At 44.0% G+C, this 23906-nt stretch overlaps 1 protein-coding gene across 1 annotated transcript in view; it reads right to left on the reverse strand.

The window, feature by feature from the left end:
- The window catches only part of LOC309408786 (contactin-4), a gene marked incomplete at its 5' end in the record, with an annotated part of 167408 nt that overhangs the window by 29555 nt on the left and 113947 nt on the right, over positions 1–23906 (reverse strand). Inside the window, one exon of the mRNA XM_082004733.1 lies at positions 10286–10413. Within this exon, the coding sequence (XP_081860859.1) occupies positions 10286–10413 (128 nt within the window). The remainder of the gene's footprint in view (positions 1–10285; positions 10414–23906) is intronic.

Raw genomic sequence — 23906 nt, forward strand, 5'->3', positions numbered from 1 at the left:
CCTTTCTGAAACGGATCATGTTAAAATAAATTGAAGCAAGTTAATGAAAAGTGTTAATTAACCTGCTGTCATCTTATTAAGAGTCTGTGTGTAACCTATAGGTCATCTACTCTTTCAGCTGATGTATGGATTTGATCTTCAATGATGAGCTGAACAACCCAATCTCCCATTGATGATTGAGAACTCCTGAACCTCTTGCTTTTTTTGGGAGAGAACAAGAAAATTTCTAAAATGAAAGCACTGAGCTTTTTAAGGAATTATTCTAAACCTTTTTTTTATGGCAGGAGAGGTTGCAATAATGCTGACCCTGCAATACATTGTGGGTTTAAGACAAAAATACAGAATAAAAATATGAAATCTTCCCCACCCCCTGCTACAGGGTATACAGACATAATGGTTGAGCTTTTCTAAAAAAAGTATTTTTTTCCACATTACGTGCTGAATCAGGTATATTTATAAGCGTTGGCCACTTGCTCTTGTCTTGACTTCTTTATTTACCTCTACAGTTATCAGTTTTAAGACCCCTGATATGCCTGAAGGTTGGCTGGGGGTTGGAGGGACACAGAGGAGAAAGGAGAAGGTGGTGGGAGGGAAGTGGAGGGGAGAATCTGCTGCATTTACCATTATCCAGAGGAAATATTTCACACTGACTGGCACTACCTGATCAGAATCAGATCGGCAAAGTACCTGGAGAAGTTGCTCTGTAGGAGTAAATATATTTGTGTTTCTGCTTTTAAAAATATAACACTCATAATGCTAGAGGTAAGTCCAAAACTGGCAAGAGAGATAGGCTAGAGATCTATGCTTTTTAATATCAAGCTCTTCACCAAGACGACTTTTATCACGTTAATGGCTAAATCACACTGATTGTAAAACAGCCAAAATGAGGCAATTAGTAAGGCCTGTGACAGCTACAGAAAACGAAATGCACAGGGTTTTCAGTGCAAGCCAGATGGATATCTTCAATATATTTCTTATTGTCTGCTTGTGGTAATACGTTCAATTAAACTGAATCAGTACTACAGGAGACCCTTTGAATTGCCTGGAAAAAAATTAATCGTCTGCTGCAAATCTAATGAAGCTTAACAGTTGTATTATGTTTACAAGTTTTATTTGTTATGATCAGTAAGTGTTTACAAGAAAAAAAACAACTAACTTACTTCACTCAACTAGCCCAAAGAGCAAACCATTGGTATTTTACAGCTTATTTCATTTACATGTTTCTTTGCCACTTACTGGTTTTGTCCTTAGCAGCTGACCCAATTTTTTTCTCTCCCAAATAAGAAACCAACAGCTCTTGCTGTGCCGTTCGTTCACGAGCTGTTGTGAGTTAAGTCTCACTCAACAGTTGACCACCAACTTGTGTTACGACACGTGCCCCGAGGGGTCGACGGCAATGCCCAGCCACAGGCTGGTGCCTCCGACACCTGCTATGATCCTCATCAACGTCTGAGCAAGGTGACCGACCTTCCCCAGCACAACGCAGCCACCCCACCACGGCAGCTGTGTGTGACAAGTTTGCATAATGGAAATCAAAAGCAAAAGGTGCGTCTGAGCAGACCTGAGGAGGGGTGGCTTGGGGAAGGCTTGATGGCAGATGAGGCATCTGCTTCTCATTTTGCCACTTCTCTGATCTCAGAATAATTGCAACCTTTTTGCTTCAATTAACTGTCAGAAAACTGGAAATGCTGACGTGATACACAGCTATTTCACCTTCCCTGGGGTGCTTTGGGGCTGACTTGGCTTTTCTGATGACCTCAGGTTCTCACCTGAATGGAGCTGGGAGAAAACCTGCATGTTTACCAGACTCGGGTGTAACAGGCGCAGAGGAGATGTACCTGCCAGCTCTGAAACACAAAGGTGAGCTCCCTACAGCTGCAGAAGGCAATTTAGATAGGCATCCTGCAACAACCTTGACTGTGGTTTGCAGCTGGAAATAATTTCTATATAAAATACTTGATTAAACCTTGTGTTTGAAGTACCATATGGAGAATGCAGCTCCTTAAAAGCTGCAAGGACCCTGAGGTATCTACTGGATACCAGCCCCATCACCAGCTTCTACTTGAAGTTTTTCCACCCAGGGTTTGCTAGGGAGACCCAGCAAAGTGCAGCCTGAAGCGTTGGGGCCACCACAGTTGAGGGGAGGGAGGAGTAGATGCGGTGGATGCACAGCTCTCTCCTTTATAATTGTGCCTTTCACGCAGTGCTTTGGGTCATAATTTTACTTAAACCTAGCAAAAGACCCTTAATTGCGTCCTAGAAATAATCAGTGTCGGTGGAAATACTCCAATTAGAGCTGAATACATTCCTTTGCAATTTTACGGCCAAAGATTATTGCTTTCATTGTCAATTGTTAAAATGAAGCATTTGCTACTGGTTGTGAGTTAGAAGTCAAGAAAGATTTTCAAACTTAGAAATAAGTTTTATTTCCTAAACATGAGAATACAGCAACACGTACTCATGAATAAGTCAGTGCTTACATATCTCTATGGCGCTCTCTAATCCTTTTTTGCCTATAACACCCTGATTTAGAGATTCTGGAGCACAACAGTTTGTACTCTAAATTGACTTTTTCCCCCTGAAATTTTTTAAAACAATGTGTTACGCCTGATAAGGAATATTCATTCATGTCTGGACTAAAAACTGTGTCCAGCAACTACTAAAAAAAACTTTAACAATAATAAAACTTCTTTTGACTTTTTCAGAGTCCTGAGTCTTTGGTAAGTGTAGAAAATCTTGGCTTTGACACCAGCCGAACATAGACCTTGTGTGTTATCCAGCATAATTATAAAAAGCCCATAAAATATGGACAGCCCTAAAGCGCTGCTCTGGGATTATTACTTTAAACTCTGCCTCTCTTTTTTAAATTATATTTTGTGCTTTCAACACCAGGTGTCATTTAACTGGGTCCTTTCTTAAGGACTGAGGCAGAACCAACATGAATTTAAATTAGATTGAGTTGAACCGTGAGGAAAGAAAAGTAAAGACCTTGCACGATCTTAAACAATGCCGGATCAAGACAGACCTCAGAAAGAGTGACGAGGGGCTATTCATGTTTCAAAATGACTAACCACTAAACCCACGACATATGGACGGACGGTATGGAAAATGCCTGCAATAGCTTTCTGGGACAGCTTTCCAGATGAGCAAAGAAGCAGCAACGTATCTGATGGGGGAAAAATCCAGAAGGTATAGACAGGCTTTCTGGTAATGTGGATAGTGCTTAAATGGGTCAACAGATTTAAGTATCTGCTGCATTTTTCCCCTGGTTAATGTAAAAAAACCCAGCATCTTATATATGGATTTCTCTGCCTCTTGGGGAAAAAAGTTAACCCCCCACCCCAAGCAACCGATATCCCAGTTACTCAGAAGGAGTCACGACGTTGTTGAGAACAGCTGGCAAAATTCATGCTGCTGGAGTTATTTGTATTCACTGATTAAAAAGACAGAAAAGGGACACTCAACGAAAACACACACACTCCTTTGTACAACTGCAAAGTACAACCATTGCACAGCTCCTCCGCAGGCGGATCCACGCAGACTACACCCTAACACGGAGAGACGTGTCGTTAATGCATCTGGCACCTCTGCAGAGGTTGGTAGATATATTTCAAAATAGCTATAGGTATTTTTGACTACGAGAAAATCAGGTTTATTAAGCACCACCTTTTTTACCGATGGAGTCAGTAATGGCACTATTTAAGAACCAGCTCAGTTGGAGGCAAGTGCAGCATTTGCTGATCTCAGTAGTGCAAATGGCCATAGCGTTAGATTTAAGGCTGGCACTGAGGCCAAAGCAGATACCAAAGAACAGAGTCAGCAGCACTAGCTCTGTTATGCAGAATCAGTGTCTGTGATAATGGAAAGAAATTATTTTAAAGTATAAAACGCTATATAAATAGACACATACCCCATCCTAAGCATGGGAATAATTCTGTGAGGAACACCCAACTGTGATTCAAAACTTGTATAGTAACACTCTGAATATTCACTCTGGATTGAGATTATCTATTAATATCCAACCAAAAAAATCAGAATTGTAAACATTTCCAAAAGAATAAAATAAGTCTCTGAAAACCTGTGAGGGATATCATTCAGACTGTATGATTTTCCATCTGTTCTTGATCTATTTTCTGAGTTTTATTCTTTAGACTACTGTAACATAAACATGGGATTAATTTAAAAGCCTGTCTGGACCCTTAAGTTTATAAACAAATAATACATTAAAAACATAAAAATCAAACTGAAGTTGTCTTTAACACGATTATGGGGGTTATGATGACATCTTCAAAGGTAAAAAGAACTACAAATGACTAAACTAGTGGGCGTGGTGGTGTTGGGTTGACGGTTGGACTGGATGATCTTGGGGGTCTTTTCCAACCTTAACGAGTCTGTGATTCTATGTTCTATGAAACTCTACTCCTGTGAAATTCAATAGCTGGTATTTCACGATAAGGACTGTTGGTGCACGTGCATCCGGGACCAGCCTCTGCGCCGTTCAGCTTCAGAAGGCTGATGGATACGAAGGTGTCAAAGTCACCTCCGCCCAACCGAAGAACATTATGCACAAATAGAAAAGGAGGCATAAGCAATCCTGTTTGATGGCGTGTGTGCTCGTTAGCACGTACCAGCTTACTGTATTAGGTGGAAATTAAATCACAAACGACTTGAAGAACTCCTGTACCATGCATTATCAGCCACATTCAAACCCAAACTTCTGAAACATGCAGTAGCGGACAGATGGTCAGTCATTAGAGAGCGATGTCTCTCCACTGGCACATTCCTGTGGAGCTGGAGAACTAAACCCTCTTCCGTTCCTTCTGGGTGCATTGGGTCTAGCTGAGATGGAGTTGATTTTCCCCATAGCAGCCCTCACAGTGCTGTGTATTGGTAGCCAGAAAGGTGCTGATAACACACCAGTGTTCTGATTACTGCTGAGCAGTGCTCGCACAGCATCAAGGCTGTCTCTGCAACACTTGTGCCCCACCAGTAGGCTGGGGGTGGGCAAGATCTTGGAAGGGGACTCAGCCAGGACAGCTGACCCAAACTGGCCAAAGGGCTATTCCATACTATATGATGTCATCTCAGCCATAAAAGCTAAGAGAAAGAAGGAGGAGGGGGCATTTGTTTTTTACATTTGTCTTCTGGAGCAACTGCTATGCATACTAAAGCCCCGATTCCCGGGAAGTGGCTGGACATTGCCTGATGATGGGAAGTAGAGAATAAACCTTTTCCTTTGCTTCCACACGTGGCCTTTGCTTTATTAAACTGCCTTTATCTTGACTCACATGGTTTCTTTCCTTCTTAATTTCTCCTCCCCCCACCCTGCTGCAGAGGGCAGTGATAGAGTGATAGAGCGGCTTGGTGGCACCTGGCATCCAGCCAAGGTCAACCCACCACAATGAGCAGCATAATATTCATAATCTCTGAGGATGAAAAAACGGTTGCTCCTCATCTACTAAGACAATCCACAGTAATATAAATCCACTCTAGCCCCACGGATACGAGGCAAGCACAACACATTTTCCAAAGAACATAGTTAAATACTGATCAAGTGACGTCCCAACGGTGACAACCACAGATGGCAGGATGGGCCAGGAAGACCACCGCATACCACCGACACCGTTTTTACAAAGCGCAAAGGCTGTGTCCACGCTGATCAGCACAGCACCGCCTCTGAACTATAAGCCCAGATACTTTTAATGGATTAGAATAACACAGGGAAAATTGCAGGTTTAAAGGCAGCAACATTTCAAGTCTCTGAAAAGTTAACTCCACAATGGGCCAGAATTTACAGTATTTAATCAATTGTTTCAATTTTAAGTGCAATATAGCAATTCAACAGTCACACAAAGGAATAGGCTTGGAATAGAAAATATGCAATTTTATAGGAAATAATTTGGATCACTGTGCTGGACAAAATCAAGACTATCAGTCTATTCAAGTGTGAGGAATAAATAACCTACTGACATTATCTTTGTATTCTTTTTCTGCTGAAGCGATACGGCTACCAACTAACAAAAGTTCCCTTGCTTTTCCTTCCTTGAGCCCTCCCATGACAGTCCAAACGAGACGAGCTAACGGCAGTAGGAAAATGTTGAACGTGCATCATAATGAAAGAGGCAAATAAAGTCATCGGAACTTGCCCTTGTCAGAGATGCAACAACGTGACTGGAATTGCTGTACTTCCCAAGAAGAACAGAGGGGTACAGACTCCACCAAGCATTCACATGCGGTGTCTGGCCATTAAACCACAGAGATAAGGAGACTGGAAAGGCCTGCATCATCCTGGTCTGCCATCCAAGGCAACCAGATAGTAAATGGTACGGAAAGATGCTTCTGGCAGGCTGGAGTGCTTAGAAACCTGAGGGCATCTCCACCGCAGGACAACCCCTGCCACCACTCCCCGGCGGGCGGTTCCACAGCGCACGGCTCCGAGTACGGGAGCAGCCCTGCCCACCTCTGCCACCGCTCGCGGCCGGAGCACCACACCTCGCTGCTGCCCACTTGGGAACGACGACGGACCGCACCATCGGCTACAGGCTGCGGAGTCAAGCCGAACCATTACATTTACACATGAACTTATGTAAACGTTTACATAAACACATGTATTTACATATATTGATAGATTGATAGCTCAGAACACAGCCAAAAGCAAAGCAGGTGCTTGAGAAGCAGCCACACGCATCTACGCATCCGTTCGCATCCAACGCCATAAAGGCGAAGCTGGCCACGGGCTCATCAAGACGTTTAGTGTGTCTGCTGGGAAACAACCTGCGTGACAAGGATTTTCTCATCTCGTGAAGGAAACAGTGGCGATACGGTATTATCATCTCCATTCCTCTTGTTAGCTTGTTTTTGCTGCTTCTTCCGTACCTAGTGGTGCCAAAGAACCTTCACTTGGGTCTTAAGTCATTGCGCAAGCTGGGACGGTAGCGCCAGGAACCTCCCTGTGCGCTTCCTACGTTCAGAGCTTTTATTGCAACATCTTGAAACTAGCTTCCTATTTCCGAGCTGCCGCTGTATTGGCCAATTTATATCACTGCATTAAATACAAATAAACTCATATTGTACAGTCTACGCCTGTTTATACTATTTGTCATTTAATCCCCTGGTACTGAGAAAGTCTATAGTCTTTCTCTGTGTTGGAAGACTTGAACATTTAGCCTCAAGTACAGGAAAACCTGGGAAAAAAACTGGAAAATTAGTATTTATACACACCCCATGTTTTACTTCTACATAGTTCCAAACACTGTCTGTGGGATTCTTCTCCATCCTTACCAATTCAATCCTGCTTTTTAATTTAAAGGTCAAACCGTACCAGCAAGTTTGCAAGGTTTCAGGTCTCAGAGGCCAGAGCACTTCTCATTTAGCATCAACCAACAGAACAAACTCAAACCACAGTCTCGCTGGTTTGGAAAACTACCAAGGTTCACCAGTTCTGACAACAGCATGTTAATACACAAGCCCTATGGGCACCTGTCAGAATTTCATATTTTTTAAGCTGTCTACTCATGCATAATATGTATATTTATTCATCACTCTCTGGTTGTTTGCCAGATATTTATTGTAAGTTCCTTGGTTCTGGTGTAACAGATATTCTCCTCCTCCTCCCATCCTTGCCTACACTGTCTTTGACACTGTTGGCATCTCTCCCTGAGAGAGAGAAAATTAAAAGGAAAAAAACCCCAGAACCTGCAATGTTAATGGAAGAACACAGGAAGGTTAGAAAAAATGTCTTTTGACCTTCACATTTTTTACTCAATGACATAAGAATAGTTAGAAAAGAATATAAGCATATCTTAAGGTCAAAAAACTCATCAGCTGATAAATAGTCTTTTTGTGCACCACAAAACTGAGTTAAAAGAAGGTATTCAGTCATGTTTCCATCAAAACTTGCTGGTATTTTACTTAGGGCAGAGAAACTCAAGCATTTCAGTATGAAATACAGTATTTTACACAGTTCATTTGGAGTTCAGAATAGTTTCTGCTCTTTTATACTTTTTATGGGATAGACTTTGAAATTGCATTTCTCAGTTTGCTGTTAATATCCACATCTTGGGCTTAAGAGTTTATTCTCTGCTTCATGCACATGTGTCGCTCCCATTAATGCTAATGGAATCGAGTTAAAACGGAGCACTGAGGGAGAAAAAAGTACTTGCTAATCCTTTATAACCTTACCGCAAAGAAAAATGGTTTCTAAACCATGGGAACCCAAAGATCAGGTACAATAGCTGCTGACTACTGTGCTTGGAGTTACGGGCTATTCCTTGGGTACTGCGAGGAAGAAAGGATAAGCCATGAATTACAGAGCATGACTTCAATAACAGAAATGAAACACAGTCCTATTTTCAACGACTGGCTTTTTTACAGTGGCACAAGTGGTCCCTGAACTGCAGACCTGGATTCGACTCCCTTGGTGCCTTGCAGCACTCAGAAAACTAGGACGACCTCAGCTGTGCCCACTCTGGAGATGCAAAGCCGGTGCCTCCTGCCGTGAGCACGCGTCACCCTCCTGTGGTCCCCGTGGAGCCCAGGGAAGGACATTGGGCTGTGTCTACTATTTTCCTCTCCAGTTTTGCTCTGGGGGAGACAGTAGCTGGTCGAACCTTTTAATAATAGACAAGGTCTTTTATACATTTGTTTTCCCTGAGCATTGCTTTCTTAGCTATTTGCTGTGGGTGCCTCTTTAGGACAACACACATCAAGAAAAGGCCGACTCAGCTCATATACAGATCTAATGCTGATCTTCACAGGGACCAGCATCGGCATGGGCAAATGCCATACAAGCTATTCCAAGCAATCCCAAACCTGAAAAACTCTTGGTGTCAATATGCTACAGCAGAAGATACGAAGGGGTGACACAGCCCTCCACCCTGGGGCGGCACCGTTGGCTCCTTGGCGTAAGGAAAGCAGAAGGGCCAAGTGGCATGAAGCACAACCCAGAGACATCCCATCTAACTATAAATACCTGACAGGATAGCTAAGGCAGAGCCAAACATCTGACTCCGAGAAAACCCGCCGCTGTCCCGCTGTCTCCGGCAGGTTACAGCTGTAAGAGGGGCTCGCCAGCTTTATCAGCACTCCCTTGATCCTGGCATTACTTGCTGAAATGTGCTCTGACTATAAAAACCATGGATTCAAACTTGCATTGAAACGTTTCAGAGTATTCCCTATATACCATAAAAATAATTGATGGGGAGAGCCTCCGACCGAATGCTATCCATCAATGCCAATATATGGGAGAATTAAAACTGACAGCATTAGAGCTTTGTGATTGACTTATTGCTTTGTAATCAATCTTTCCTGATTTGTTATCCAATACAGGTTTTTCCCCAAATAAGGAGGAGATGGAGAGTGATTGTAAGTGTAATAATCTATATATTCATTGCCTATAATACTTTATCAGACATGGGACCACTCATAAGCAGGACAAAAATTAAGACATTTGTCAGTGTCTCTCATTGTTTATCAAATTACTACTTTAAATATTTTTGTCAAATGTTATAGATTTCTCTTTTGAAAAAAATATTTGACAGAAAAATTCCAAACACCCATGAATAAACACTTCAAATTCCTGAAGTGCAGGAATTCAGCCCTGGATAAGAAATAATGAAATTAAATCAGAGTTTGTTCATCTTTTCAAAAATTATGACATTGAATTGCAAGGGTGAAACTCTTGCATCATTCTGCAACAAGACAAGCTGTATTAAAGAGTTCAGAAGGTTTTAAAAAAGATAATAGAAGTTTAGGAATAACAAGAACAAATAAAGTTGAACTAGACAAGACATGTTTTTAAAGGACACCATCTAATCTCAGCATGCCGAGGGCAACATTTCTCCACAGGTACGCCATGGCTCTATGCACGTGCTTTGCAAAACTGAATCTTAGGACACAGCTGGCTGCGGCGACAGCAAGTATTTCTCAAGCACGATTACTGGCCATCGCTAGAAACAAGTCATACAACGCTATGGACCAGGGACCTGGCTTTGCGTTACAATTCCCGTATCATTTGCGGTATAATTTTAAACTACGTGCAAAAACCAATGCATTAACTCGCTGTAAGCACCATCAGTCAGTGCAACCACAGACACCTTCTGCTGTTAACTTTGGCCCCAGCCCGTGAGGCTCAGCAGGTTTCCGAGGTGCAGGAGGCACTTTAAATCCCCCGGGCTCCACTTGCGTCAGCATCGAAGGGGAAAGGCGCAGCGTGCACGGGGCTGCTTGGGATGTGCTTCCCACGATAAAATGAAGTATCAGTCATACGCAAAAAAATTGTAATTACCTTTCACAACCAAGCTGCCCGTGCTGCTTGCTGTCCCGAAGTGGTTTGTGGCCACGCAGGTGTAACTTCCCGCATCGGATTTGGTGACGTTGACAATCCGGAGGCTCCCATCGTCCAAAACAGTGATTCTGGAAAGACAGCAGACACAAACGTTATATATTTTTTATGTTAACATAAAACTCTTTCGAGTCTGCATTAATTATTGATGGTTTGAAGAACAGACAGTCTGCTGCCCGTTACAGAGGTAGTTTAACTGACAGAAGTCTCTCAGGATGCAATTCATAAATACTGAATGCATCATTTACATGAGTTTTCCGTGTCTTTACTTGAGGGCAACTTTAATTTACACACCAGCAGCTTGTGTAGGTTTTATGTGCGTCTGTACTTCGATATTCAGCACTCACCATGACAACCCTTGCAACACGTGGTACGCAGGCTACATCCAAAACTCTCCGCGCTCGCTGCTTAACAATGTAAGAGCTTCTGCCGAACAGATGCAATGAAGCAGGTGTTTCACTGCTGCTTTTTTCCAAGGCAGCCGATGGCTTTTCAGCGAGGCTGCGACGCTGCCAAGCTTCCCCTCTGCACTCTCCACCTCTCTGCCTGCAGTAGAACTCAGCCCGCGGCGCTTATCTGCAGTTGCACTTGCAGGTTAAAAAAAGAAAATCTCCTATTTCATTCCTCGCCCCTCCTCGCATACGTACTCCCCCTCAAAACAGCGCAGTTATCCGCAGCGGTGGGCGTCTCGGGGCGGGAGGTGGGCGAGGATGGGACGTTAGTTCCCGCGGTGATCCCCGGCCCCTCGCTCTCACCGTCAGCTCTGCCTCCTGCTCCGTTTGCTTCTGCTCCAAGTCAGTGAAAACAGAAAACCTGATCCTGCCCAGTAAATCCCACTGAAACTTGAATGTCTTTGTGGAGGCAAAATCTAAGGAGACTCCAGAAAAACCTTCCCTCAGCCTAATATCACCTCTTCTAGCAAAATACTCGGTTGTCTGCTCAGTATCGTGCCTTGCAGCACAATCTGCTTTTTCCCCCTCAGCCACTTTCAGACCTGCGTTGAAAATCGTGTATTAATTCCCGCCTTTTCCTGCTCAATTATTTCCCAATTTAACTAATTCGAAAGAAAATGAGGAAGCCTTCCTGCATCCTTAATGCCAATCAAGCTCTGCGCAATTGGATTGGGAAATTAGGAGAGAAATTTAGCAAACAATCCTGTATCACTGCAGAAGAGCTCAGGTGGCACTTTCCACCCGAGAAGGCTTTAAGAAACGGACTGCAGGAATTGGCACGAGCCTTTTCTTGCCGCCACGGGACAGCACCGAGGCGGCGGAATAAAGTCCCAGCGCGAGACGAGGCGTGAACGCAAGCGCAAAGGACATCTGCCCACGTCAACCGCGGGGCTGAACACGGTCTCCAGTGAGACTCAGGAGACACCATCTCACCGAAGGGAGCTGGTGCGGCTGCCTTGTGTCACACCAAGCTCTCTTGGTGGGCACACACGGGCTACTCAAGCCACAGGCATAGGTCTGCTTTGAAAAGTGGGACAGATGCAGTGTCTTTGCAAGGACGGTACCAAGCGAGGAGGAGGAAGACGATGCAAGATGCTCTGACTGCGGCCACCAAATCTCCATCCTGGCTAGCCTCTCCCTGACCTGCTCGTGCAGCAGCACAACAACACGCAGGCCAGCTGGCAGAGACCAGGGACAGAGGTTATATTTCACACATCAGTAGCAGTGATATTAATAGAAGTTTCTCAACCGGCTTATAGGTCTCCAAATTGTTGCAGTCAGTAACATTCACCACTGTAATTTATTTTTGCAGGAGTCCAGTACCATATATTTGCTTCTGTAGCAGTTGCTCCAGCTCAATAATTGGAAGACAGTAGCATATAGCTACTTGTCTCTTCATTTCACTGCTGCGCTGGCACCAATCAATGCACGTATTACATTAAACGTACACTGGAGCACAGGACTGGCCACACTGGCCTCCAGTGCAGGAGCCTGGGCAGCGGCAGCACCAGCAGCTCCCCAGGAATTATTTACTGCTGTTATCAATTTCAGCTCTTTGGAAACAACAGTGCCTTTCTGAAAGCTGAAGGTGCCCTTAGCACGTGTTAAAATACAAATCAATATAAATGACAGAACAAGCTCAGCAATATGCTCCAGCTCAAGGACCACCCGGCTCCGGCACTGCCCCTGCCAGGCTCTGCACTCACTCCCTCAGCATTTTTGCCATCCCAAGAAATCCAGAAGAAAGTGATGTTTTAGACTATTTCTGTACAGTTGTGAATGTATTTTTATTAATTTATGTTTTATTTTTAGCTAGATGGTTGAAACTTATTTACTGGATAATCTCTTCCGTAGATCATTTTAGTTGTATCTGTTGATGAAGCCATCTTTAACTTCGAATTCTAATGCCTTTTCTGTCTCTGTCTTTCTCAGGCTATTGGTTTCCTTCTAAGTCATCTTTATTCCCAGTGTAAAATTAGTATGTAGTTAATGTGGACTGGATCGCTGTAGAGACAACCTTTGGATGAGGACAGTGGATCCAGGCACGTCTCAGGGAACTAGGCTGTCTTTATTTCCTTCCATTTCTAAGCTGAAAGCCACGGCCGGCTGGCTTTACAATTTGAGCACACGGGCATGCTTGAGCTCTGGGAACACACTGCCAAGAGTTCAGGTGGGGCTCGCGCAGAGTTCTCCAGACCCGTTCCCCAGGGAGTCTCCAGGCATGTTTAATTCTCACCTGGTAACCAAGTAATTCCCTGCATACTCCCGTAAATGACCAGCATTACAACTGACAAATAATTGTGCAAGTTAACTGATTTTTTTTTAAATAAATCAGACCATTAAAACCTTACTGTGACTCATTGATTAGGAGGCCTTAGAGTTACGTGGCTCTTTTTGCTGAAGGTGCTTTTCTACACTGAATGTTTTGTCCTCTAATTTGAATCCAATGTGTTAGAAGTTAAGTAATTATTTTAACACTTTGAAATTTGTTACAGTTAGTTGAGAAAGTAGGAAGGACTTTCACTGATTTTGCTAATTCACAAATTTTCTTTGCAGACGTATCTGCATTAAATGAGAGGGGAGGCTCGTTTCAGGCCACTGAGGGTTCTCAAACTGCTAATTAGCTTGAAAGCAAACATCCCTTCGTCAACCACTTTCAGCAGCTTGGTTGAAAAGTTCTTTCAAGATACAAAGTTCAAATTAAATGAAGCACTGTTCAGTATGCTGTCTTCCTCTTCTGAAATACACCCCCGAGTGTTTTCTAATCAGATGCCAAGGAAGACATAAAAATAACCCACATTTCCGATAAACATGTGTATTACTTCAGAACAGAAAGCTGGCTGCCGAGTATCCACCTCTTTAAACCACTACAAACTCAAAAAATGACCTATTGACTTGCTATTGAATGTTTTGGGTTCCCTGATACTACTAACCGCAATGGTGGTAACAAGAACTAAAAATGTAAATCTCTTCTTATACAGGTTAATGCAACTGCTCTACTGATAACCTGGCTCATGGTCACTGCTAAGATCAGAGAAAAATCAAAGAAGATAAAAATATCCATTTGAAAAAAAAGATGCTACAAGAGTTTAGCATCCTTATATAAAGAAAGGTCATCTATTTTAAACATAGCGTTTGTAAGAGAGAATCTGTTGGTCTGTGTTGTCAACTGGAGATTTCAGGTCCACAGAGAGCAGAGACACATCTGAAATTAGGAGATAAAAGGATTGTTTGTTTCCTAAACCGAAGCTTTGGGTTCTACCCCAGGAAGAGCTGACCTTGTCAGTGTTTTGATGAAAACTCTTCTGGGGACAAAGGACCTTTAAAAATGCTGAAAACATTCCTCCCTAGCCTTCCTTGCCCATTTTTTTTTGCCTCTGCAGCAGCAAATGTAAAAAGTTGCAAGCTGAACACTTTGCATTACCCTAAAGAAGCCTTTTCCAGAACCGACAGGCACACAGTTTCCGTCGCAGCTTCTTGTCGACGCTGCATGCCCGACGACCGCGCACGCCCTTGGCCAGCTCTGCAGGAACGACATGTCTCAAGGCACTTGCCCATTTGGTTGGTGCGAACCTTGAAAAGTACGCGGGAGGAAGATGCGTCTTTATGGATGAAAAGATATCTAAGGGTGTGCGACAGCTGCTCAGAGCTCCGCTGCCACTCAGAGACACCCACGCTACCCAGGAAGGACCCACCTTGGCACCACGGCCACATCGGCACGGCCGGCCGCCCGGGTCAATAGAGCAGTACTACCTCGCCCAGCACCTCCAGCCGCAGCTGGGGATGGATGGAAGAGGTCAGGCAGACCTGGAGCAGCGTGAGGAAAAACAGCAGTGCTAGTCATTTTGGTCTGATCTATTCGTGCGTACTTTTCAGCTCACATCTGTTAAGTCGCCCATCAGCAGGTTACGTTACCTCCAACTCCGAATCGAGCACAACAGGTCTCACGCGTGTAGCTCACCACAGCATTCCCCGCTGCTGGGCAGGATTCCCAGGAGCAGATAAATGTTCCTCAGTCAGAAACATATGCGTTTAGAGATAGAATACATCCTGTTGAGATCAGGAAGAGTTTTATCACTGACTTTGTGAAAATGAGATCAAGCCCTTATTTGGAATATAAACGATGACCGAAAACTGCAGAACTCCCAGAGCACATCATAAAACTGAGTATCAGTAATTACCTCCAGCCCCGCTCCGAGGAAATCTGACCTTTGGGTGTCTGACTGCATCGCTTGTATCTACCAGAACATGCCCACGACCTGCCGCTAAGGTTTGACCTCATGCTTTGACAGAACGTTTGCTTAAAAATCCCAGACTTGTAGTATCTATTGTAACATCTTGCTCTGTTGTTTAATTAAAAGAAAATCTATGCAGGTCCAGGAGCCAAATACATGAGCACTGCAGAGCCAGGGGTTGTTCACCCTCACCCACACCTTGCAGTCGCCGGGTGAAAGCCTTCGCAGGGATAAGCTGCAGGTCCATGCACTAACCTTTTCATTGCGAATTATTTTCCGACTCACAAAGTACACACATCACCGACAGAAGATCTGCACCAGACAGATGATACCACAAGTATCCCTCAATATATCCTTCTCCGCTTGCCCTCTATTTTTCTGTTCAGCAGATGGAAACACGTGGAATACGAGTGGACTACAAACGCAGTGCGTACGGGAGGCTGCGTGTGCGAGGGCAGCGGTTATCTTCCCGAGGGATGCGGCACGCCGGCGGGCAGCGCAGCCACTGGGCTGCAGCTTAGAGCACCAATGTTTCTTTGGAGCAAAGTGCTCATAATTATAAAGTGACTTTTTTTTTTTCCCCTCCCAAATGGTTTCATTAGCGCTGCTGCAGTGAAATAAGGTACGATGTTTCTTATCTGATAATTTTAGCATTTTAATTTACGAAATACAAACATAACTACACTTGCTTTCACTGTTGATTAAACACACGCATCCGAAATATTTCATGCTTAGCCAAGTGAATATTTTAATTTTCTTTTTCCCCAGGAAACAATGCTTAGGATGTCCAATCCTTTTTCTATTACAGGGAGAAAAGATGTCTTAGAGCAAGCATTTAAATGAATGTCAGCTGGAAGAAACACACACTGAGTGCAATTTGAGATAAAACTACCATTGATCCCTTCATGTACAGCCTTTGTGGCAGCGGTTGACGTGGCTACTGAAAAGAGACTGTGGTGACAGAGTTCTTCTGAGAGATAATCCGTCTTCTGAGAGAGGATTTAGGTTAAATGCACCTGTGAAAAACAGTGTATTTCAGCCGACATGATGAATGGCCTATTGTCCATCCTCAGAGCCTTGCTTGGGCTGGGGGCGTTGGAAGCAGAGGAAGAAAGCAAAAGCACGGGACAGACCAAGCCGCAATTTCAGCGGTGTATTAGCTCAGCCTTTTCCCATAGTTCACAGGCAGGAATATCTAGAGCAATTTTTAGCCTAACAGCAACTTCGCTTCATGCCACAACTCTACGGCAAATGTAAATGATTCCAGGCAATTGCATTATTTATGAAATTATTTCTATCACATGTCTTTGTAGCAGTTTATTACCTTTTTAATAATGCTGCCCATGCAATGAGGCAGAGACTGGGATTATTAAAATGATCTCATAAAAGCAGTATTGGCCATTAGGCTATTTCAGGAAAAGACAGCGAAATTTAGAAATACTCACAGGTTTGGCTGAGAGGGAGGATTTACAGCTCAGAGCACAGCCCTCCCTGAAATCAGGGACACTGCTCGCAAGTACCTGCTCGTCAGCTGAAGAATGGGCTGGTTTGCAGTATGGTCCACAGCTAATAATTTCTGTGGCCCTGGGGTGCTGTCTTTGCGTGCGACTACAGCGGTTATGTTGCGTAAATAAATAACAGTAAGGTCAGAGTTTTCTACTTCGTAACATTAATCCCCATTAAAGTATATGTCAAGGTCAAAGCCAACTTCCCGCGGCCTCGCTCGGCGCCCTCAGCGCTCCCCAGGGTGCAGGGAGGAGAGGGCGAGGGGAGAGCCCCGGTCCTAACCCCCACCCAGCACCTCGTCACGCCATCTGGGACTTCCTACCCTATGGCAATACTGGCAATAGATGCTCACATTCCCCCATGAGCAGACAGGGCTTCCCAGGGGCTTCGCCCACGTCCTGGTACCCCAGATGTTTCTGAAAACAGGCGTGAAACGGGTGGTGTCCACCAGCGTGGGACATCAACGCACCCTGGGGGCTGCGGTCAGGACAGCGATGTGAGGACGGGACAAGCTGGGTCCGTGCCTCATGGCCATTAGGACAAGCACGAGTGAGACACAGGGCGACGCTGCCCATTGGGTCGGCATTACAGCGGCATCCACGTGACCATCCATCTAACTCACAACTGACGCCGACAGTCGTACCGTACAGGCAGACTTCTTCGCATACACAACTTCTTGTCCGGGGCCTGTTAGTCTTGATTTCGATACCAACCTGCAGCTGCTTCGGTACCTACTTGTCTATAACTACCTGTCTTTTCATGGTTCACAGAAAAGCCTGAGCTAATTTAGAGCCTCAGTCAAAGCCCATTTAATTTAGTGCATGTCTCTCTCTTGGTGAAAGCAAGCATTAGATAAGGCCTTCCTCCTCCATGACAACTGGCAGGTCTCTTAACTGCAAACTCCCTATAATTAATTCTCAGGTAAGAACTATATTTGCTCAAAATAAACCGAGGTAAAATCCTGTTCCACCGATTTCAGTAGAACATTTCCCACAAGCTTTGCTGGAGATACATTTTAAATGGAGCTAAAGAGCCTGAGGATGAAGTGGCTGAACTGAGCTTGTGTGTGGCACAACTACGCGGGGCTGCTGGGGTGTCTGCTGTGGGAGTGCTTCTTGGTCTGTAAAATATATGTATTTTGTCCAAAGAAAAACACCAGCTGCAGAAGGCACTGAGGAACACCATCTCTGCACCATTTTTACTAGTACATCGCAGTCACGAAGGACACCAGGAGGTTTACTGCTAAGTTATGGCAACAGCGAACTGGCTAGACATCTATGATGCACAGAATTTGGGCTCATGTGGCATTTTTTGTGCTCTGCGACTACAGTAGGAAAGCACAAAGAATTAAAATGAACCTTTTTGAAGGTCTTCCTAGGTAATAGCTGCTCTTACCTTGCTGCATCAAAAAATATAGAGTACTACACTTGTTTTTCCTTAGTGAATTCTCGATATTGATCTCCGAGAAAATACGAAGAACACTTCTTCCAGGGATGTGAACTGTTGTGTGTAAATGCGTTTTCATTTCAGGCTTTTCATATACAGGCTTGCTAAGTATGAAGAATTAAAGATGAGGAGAATATGAGTTGCAATTCTTTCAGATTATCATAAAAAACTGCAAACATTATTCTAGGGAGAGAGGAAAAAAATTGGACATATTTTGATCAGATAAATATTTTTGAGAAAATAGTAGGGGCCCCTTGGCAACATCAAACAACATAACTCCACTGAATTCAATATCAGCTTAAACTAGCCGTGGATCTGGCATCCTAAGTTCTCCCACAATTTTCTTTTTCGACAAACTGGTTATCTGCAATGATGGAGCAGTCCAAATAAATAACACTGCATCCAGCCTATATTAATAACTATAAACACAAAAGCTGTGCTTTGTCATCATCCTCCCTTTTGTCCGTGAATTCTTAAGACAAGTCTGGAAGTGACAAAACCTCATCCCGAAGGCGTGGGGCGGCGGGAGGGAAAGAAGGGAGCGTTTACAGCTATTGGAGACTTCATGTAAATTGTTTAAAGATGCCTAGAGTCATAATTCAAATATAAAAATATCCCTAGGTTATCTAAGAAGAACAGTTCTCTACAAAATATCTTTCTTAAGGGATGCTGATAACGGGGAAAAACAAATGAAAACCAAACACAAACACTGCTAGGGACCCTGAAGGAAACAGGCTGTGGCGAATTTCAAATAACAGAAACCTTTTGCCTTCTCTCCCTTTCCGCTGTTTTTTCACTGCACACAAAATTAAAATAAATACAGTAAGAAAGACCATGTCATGAAAGTAAATATTTGAGGAAGCAGATTTGAGTAAAGCAAAGGAAAGCTCATTTTTACAGCTGTAATTCCTTAGACACGAGGCAATGACAATTTGAGCTATATGGGAAGATTTTGCAAGTCTAGAAAGGTCTGATGGTGCAAAGAGACAATTTTCCATTGACTTTGGTGGGAAATGAAGACCATCTCCCATGGGAAACTGCCCTTTTGACACAGCTCTTCAACGTCGCAGTTTATTTTTACAGACCAAGTTGGCCGTTTGCCATAAACCGTCAAAGCCCCAACGGCACCGTGACGGATGGGGCTGCTCCGCACCCGCACTGGCAGCCCCAGGACTTCTCCCTTGGCGTGGCTCTTGCTGGTGGAGGGGCAAAGCACACTTGCAAACCACCCCCCGAAAGGCTAAAACATCCCTTGACGCATGATTACCCACCCGGAGGCAGCGGCTCCCCACAAAGCAGGCTCTCGCGCTCGCAAGCGAGGTGGATCTCGCGCAGAGAGCAGCAGGTGCTGGGAAGCCACAACTGCATTCGGTCTGCCTAATGTTCGGGGAAATCCTTGCCGTGCACATTCTTCCAGGGCAGTGACTATAGTTAGAGGCATGCAGATTAAGTGACTTCTCCCAGTCTATGAAGAGGGACGGTGGAAATCCGAGGGATCATTGGAAGCGCAGCCTCCAGCCACCCTCGCCAACAACTCCTTCCCCGAGGAGGACAAGCCATCACCCTCTACCTACAGGAAACACTTTGGAGGTTTGGAGAAATCAGAATTAATGTGAACTCCACGAAGCTCATAAAAACTATTCTCTTATGAGAAAAAAAAAACAAACCCCGCATGCAAGATTTTCTGTGCATCAGCTGCTGACACAAACCATTTCTGGAAGCATTCGCGAGATTAGAGCAGAAGCAGTAAATGCATTCTCAGCTTATTTGTTCCAGCTGATACCACTCGAACAGAAGCCCAAAGGCATAGACTTTCAAAGATAACACATCTTCTCCTCTGGTTCCAACAAAAAATGCCCACAGTACAAAGATAAATTACTCACTCCACTTGTAATTGACATTAATATGGATTTGCAAGATCCAAAGACACATTTACATCACTTAAAAATGATATTTGAATAATCATCAAAAATATCACCAAGTCTGGTAGGTTGTCTAAAAAGTTCATTAGGAATCCTTTTTCCCCTGCAGACATGTAATTATTTCCTTGGACTTTAAACATGTGTTTCTTAAAGTGTGGCCCTAACTGTAAAATCATTACCTTCTTGCTCTTAATCGTGAAAATATCCAAGAGAAGAAATATTTGATAATAATTTTTTCCTTCAAAATGCTACAGGTTTACTAAAATCATTATTACTATTTTCTTCAGCTAGAGGACAAGTGTGAACCACACCTCAATTTCAAATTGCATTTAGGAGACTAATTACAGGCATTTATTTGTGAAAGCGCTGGCCGCAGTGTGTGCTCACAACGGAGAGAAACCTGCCTCGCTGCTGGGAGCCAGATCCTGCCGCCTCCGACAACAGCGCCGCGGGCAGGAACCCGCTCTTTCCTGGAGCGTCTTTACAGAGAGGGAGAAGTAATACCTAGAGATGAATTTAATAATCATAAAGATGAATCGCCTCAAGCAGGAAAAGCAGCAGCTCTTTAACCAGCACTGAGTGACACTGCTTCTCTTAAGGATGTGCCAACATGGGACATGTCCTACTGTGCTCTGGAGGTCTGAGATGGAGCTCCCTGGATGCTTCATCCTCTACTTCATCCTGTCTCTGCAAGCAGGGTTCTACTTTTAAAATTAATACACAAGCCCCAAGGTAAAAGCCCGTTGACTTCTCTAGATATCTTGGGTCACAGCAGCGCCGCGAGTTTGGCCAAAGCACGGCCGGGCTGCGGTCGCAAGCTCATTCCAGCAGCGGCAGTGGCAGCAACGATGTCCTACACGTGTATCGCTGAATACTACAATGACACCACGCTGAAAGTAAACTGCTGGGAAAACAGGAACAGATTGCTGATGTTACAGGAGACTGTGTCAGGGTGTGAGAGAGCGCGAGAGAGTCTAATTCCTGCAACACGAGCTGAAGCTTGGCATAGGTTGGGATTCCATTCATCAGCATCTCAAGCACGCTCGACAACAGTGTGTGGCTGGTTATAGGAAATAACTTCCTAGCTTTACAGGAGCAGATAAAGGAACTTGCAAATTTTAAGGATTACAAAATAAACCGGCACTGAACCTGGGTTCTAGATAACTCTCTAACCCTTCTCAGATAAGCTTTTGCTAGAAGCAGTTGTTCTAAAACAGCAGGAAAAGACAATGCAAGGATGAACCGGAGTCGCCGACTTACTATCAATGCTGCAGGAAGGTTCGAACATCAGAAAGCTGCTGAAGTGAAACAAATAGACAGCTAAGCTTTGTGGAGATACCATGTATGGGGCTATGCATACAAGCACACAATAAATACCTCAAACTACAAAAGCAACAGGATTATTTGTTAGACACACACAAAGGAAAGAGAACAGGTCCATGTAACTATCCTTAAGAAGAAGGGAGAAGGCAGTGACCTATTCCTAAAGGGAGCTGTGGCAAAACCGAGTGGTTTTCACCAATGGATTTCAGACCACACAAATCAGTGGTTTTTAGTGTTAATACACACTAAACTACAAGTGTTTAGTGTTGAGCTGACAGACCCACAGCCACGATGAGCTTTTGTTTTTAAAACACACTGTGATCCTCCAAAACAACACGGAGATAAAACCGGCTTCTGCTGGGAAAGAAACTGTCCATGAACACGAGGCCATCAAGCCTAGAACCTTGGCTTTCCAAGGCCTCTGACCACTGAATCAAGTGGTTCCCTGGTTCATTTTAGTTCCCCTTTTGCAGAAAATTGGTTAAAGTAAGTTGACATGCCAGTTATTTCAGATGTTCCAATGAAGTAGAGCCATCTTCTGCCATTGCCTTTGAAAACTAAGATGAATGCTGCATTGTCGATTCAAACTTCAAAAAGCTATTTGCAGGGTGTCATTTTTCATTTTGCCGAGGCAGGATGTAATGAAAACCCGACAAGTTATTGATGATTTGGTTACCTGTCTGCCTTAAAGAAATTGCACAGGTGCTTTATTTAAAAAAGAAGGACAGTCAACACAATTAATGCAAAACAATGACAGGAAGCATCCTTTGAGGTTTTATTTTCTGCTGAAGTGTCACTAGACTGCATGTCCAAAAGCCACTGCTGGCAATTCATCTCGCAAGTAATCAGTATAAAAATATTACCACGGTTTGTACCCTGGCACCAGACTGGGAAAGATGTGCTGTCTGTCCTATTGCCATTTTCTTTCTGGCTGTTTAAAGTTAATTAACAGCTAATTAGAAAGTTTGAGGAAACAAATAAAAAATTGGAATTTATGTAACTTTTTAAGCTCAAAACACTCTGAAAGAATACAAAAAACCCTTTCTTTTCTTATCTGATTTCACAATTTTTCCTCCTCAAAATGACATAGCATCAAAGCGAGTATGTTAAAATTCTTGTTACCAAAACAACACCTAATGGAGCAGTCTGTAAATCAACAACCCTTCTGAAGAGGTCCTTAGGCTGTGAACTCTCGAGAAAACCACGGCTAACCTCTTCCAGAGAGAAAAATCTTTCTGAACAGTTTTGAAGTGCAGAAGACAATAAAAAAATTAGGTGAGAACTTTCTGCTTTCCCTTGGCCACAGTGACGCCAGCTCCTGGGAGGAGAGACCGGTGCTCCGGGCTCTGCCCCGTGACTCCCATGGGCGCATGCCGGCCTGGGCACCGAGGACAAGACGGAGTGGCTCGGCTTCCCCCGGGGCAGGCAGCGGCTGTGCCGGGCGGTGGTCTTCTTCACCAACAAATTAACATCCACTGCCCTTATTAATAAGCCTGGAGGCACAGCGGTGCGTTAACATATCCAAGAGGCTTTTCAGCTACAGCTCCCCAGTGTCCCACAGCCCCGAGCGTGGGGCTCCTGATCCTCCCGGCTGCCCCGAGCAGCAGCCCGAACCTCCTTCTGACGAGGCTGGGATTTCGGGGCGGCTCTGTTTGGGGTTTTGTTTGCGGGTGGGTACAAAGCCCCGAGTCCTCATCGGACTCTCACTGCGCCTTCCTGGTCTTGCAAATCTTCTTCTTCTTTCCAGAAGTTACCAGGGCACCAGGACTTTTAAAACTGAACTTACCCTTCTAGATTGTCTCTGACTCCAGGCTATGGTGGAGAGCAGCAGGGAAGTACCCAGAAAAACCTGGACCTAAATTACTTAAATCCTGAAACACATAAGCCGCTTTTGAAAACTAATCGTGAGTACTTTCTGGAAGCGCGGTTGTCTCTCCTGGACATGATTTGACACGATCCAAGTTAGCCGGGCACTCTCTCCGCTTCCAAATGCCGCTTTGACTGAGCTCAATGGGTAAAACCCACTCTGTGCTGCATTTCCGCACTTTTACTGGTTTTCAGCTTAAAAAAAATAAAACCTCCTGCTTTAAGCAGTATGGCTTTATCTGTGCGAGAGTGTGCTCATATATCACGAAGCTTGTCAAGACTGCAAGATAATGGGACCAACTGGGAGAATTTCCATGAAGATAGCGAGCGTGCCTAGAGTATCTAGGTCAGATCCCGCTCTAACGAAGTGCAATCTGAGGGTCCCTTTTTACAGAAACTTGTTTAATTAAGATAACAGATGTTGCTATTATACAAGTCCTAGTGAGTGTCTGTTTAATTGGACACTTTCATATTCTGTGCTACCAGCACAGAACATCATTTAGTTTTTATGAATTTCCTTCCTTACAATTAAACTGTACAAACAATGCATGCACTGTATATTCACAGAAAAGAAACAGCTCTAATGATGTAAGGGCTTTACATGAACAGGAACGGAAGAGCAATTTGTTTGGGGGCTTAAAAGTACAAATGTATTTCTGTCCCGGACCGAGTACACGTCTGGTGGCAGGGTAAATGTGACTTCCAATAGCTTTAGGAGAACACTAGGAATGAAGACCATGGTGTACATATTTTAAACATTCATTATTTCAAAGGAATATGCATTAGATTTTGATGCGTGCAAGCTCTTACCAAG

This window comes from Phaethon aethereus (genome assembly GCF_964289735.1).
Source record: "Phaethon aethereus genome assembly, chromosome: 11".
In the NCBI taxonomy this organism is placed as follows: domain Eukaryota; kingdom Metazoa; phylum Chordata; class Aves; order Phaethontiformes; family Phaethontidae; genus Phaethon; species Phaethon aethereus.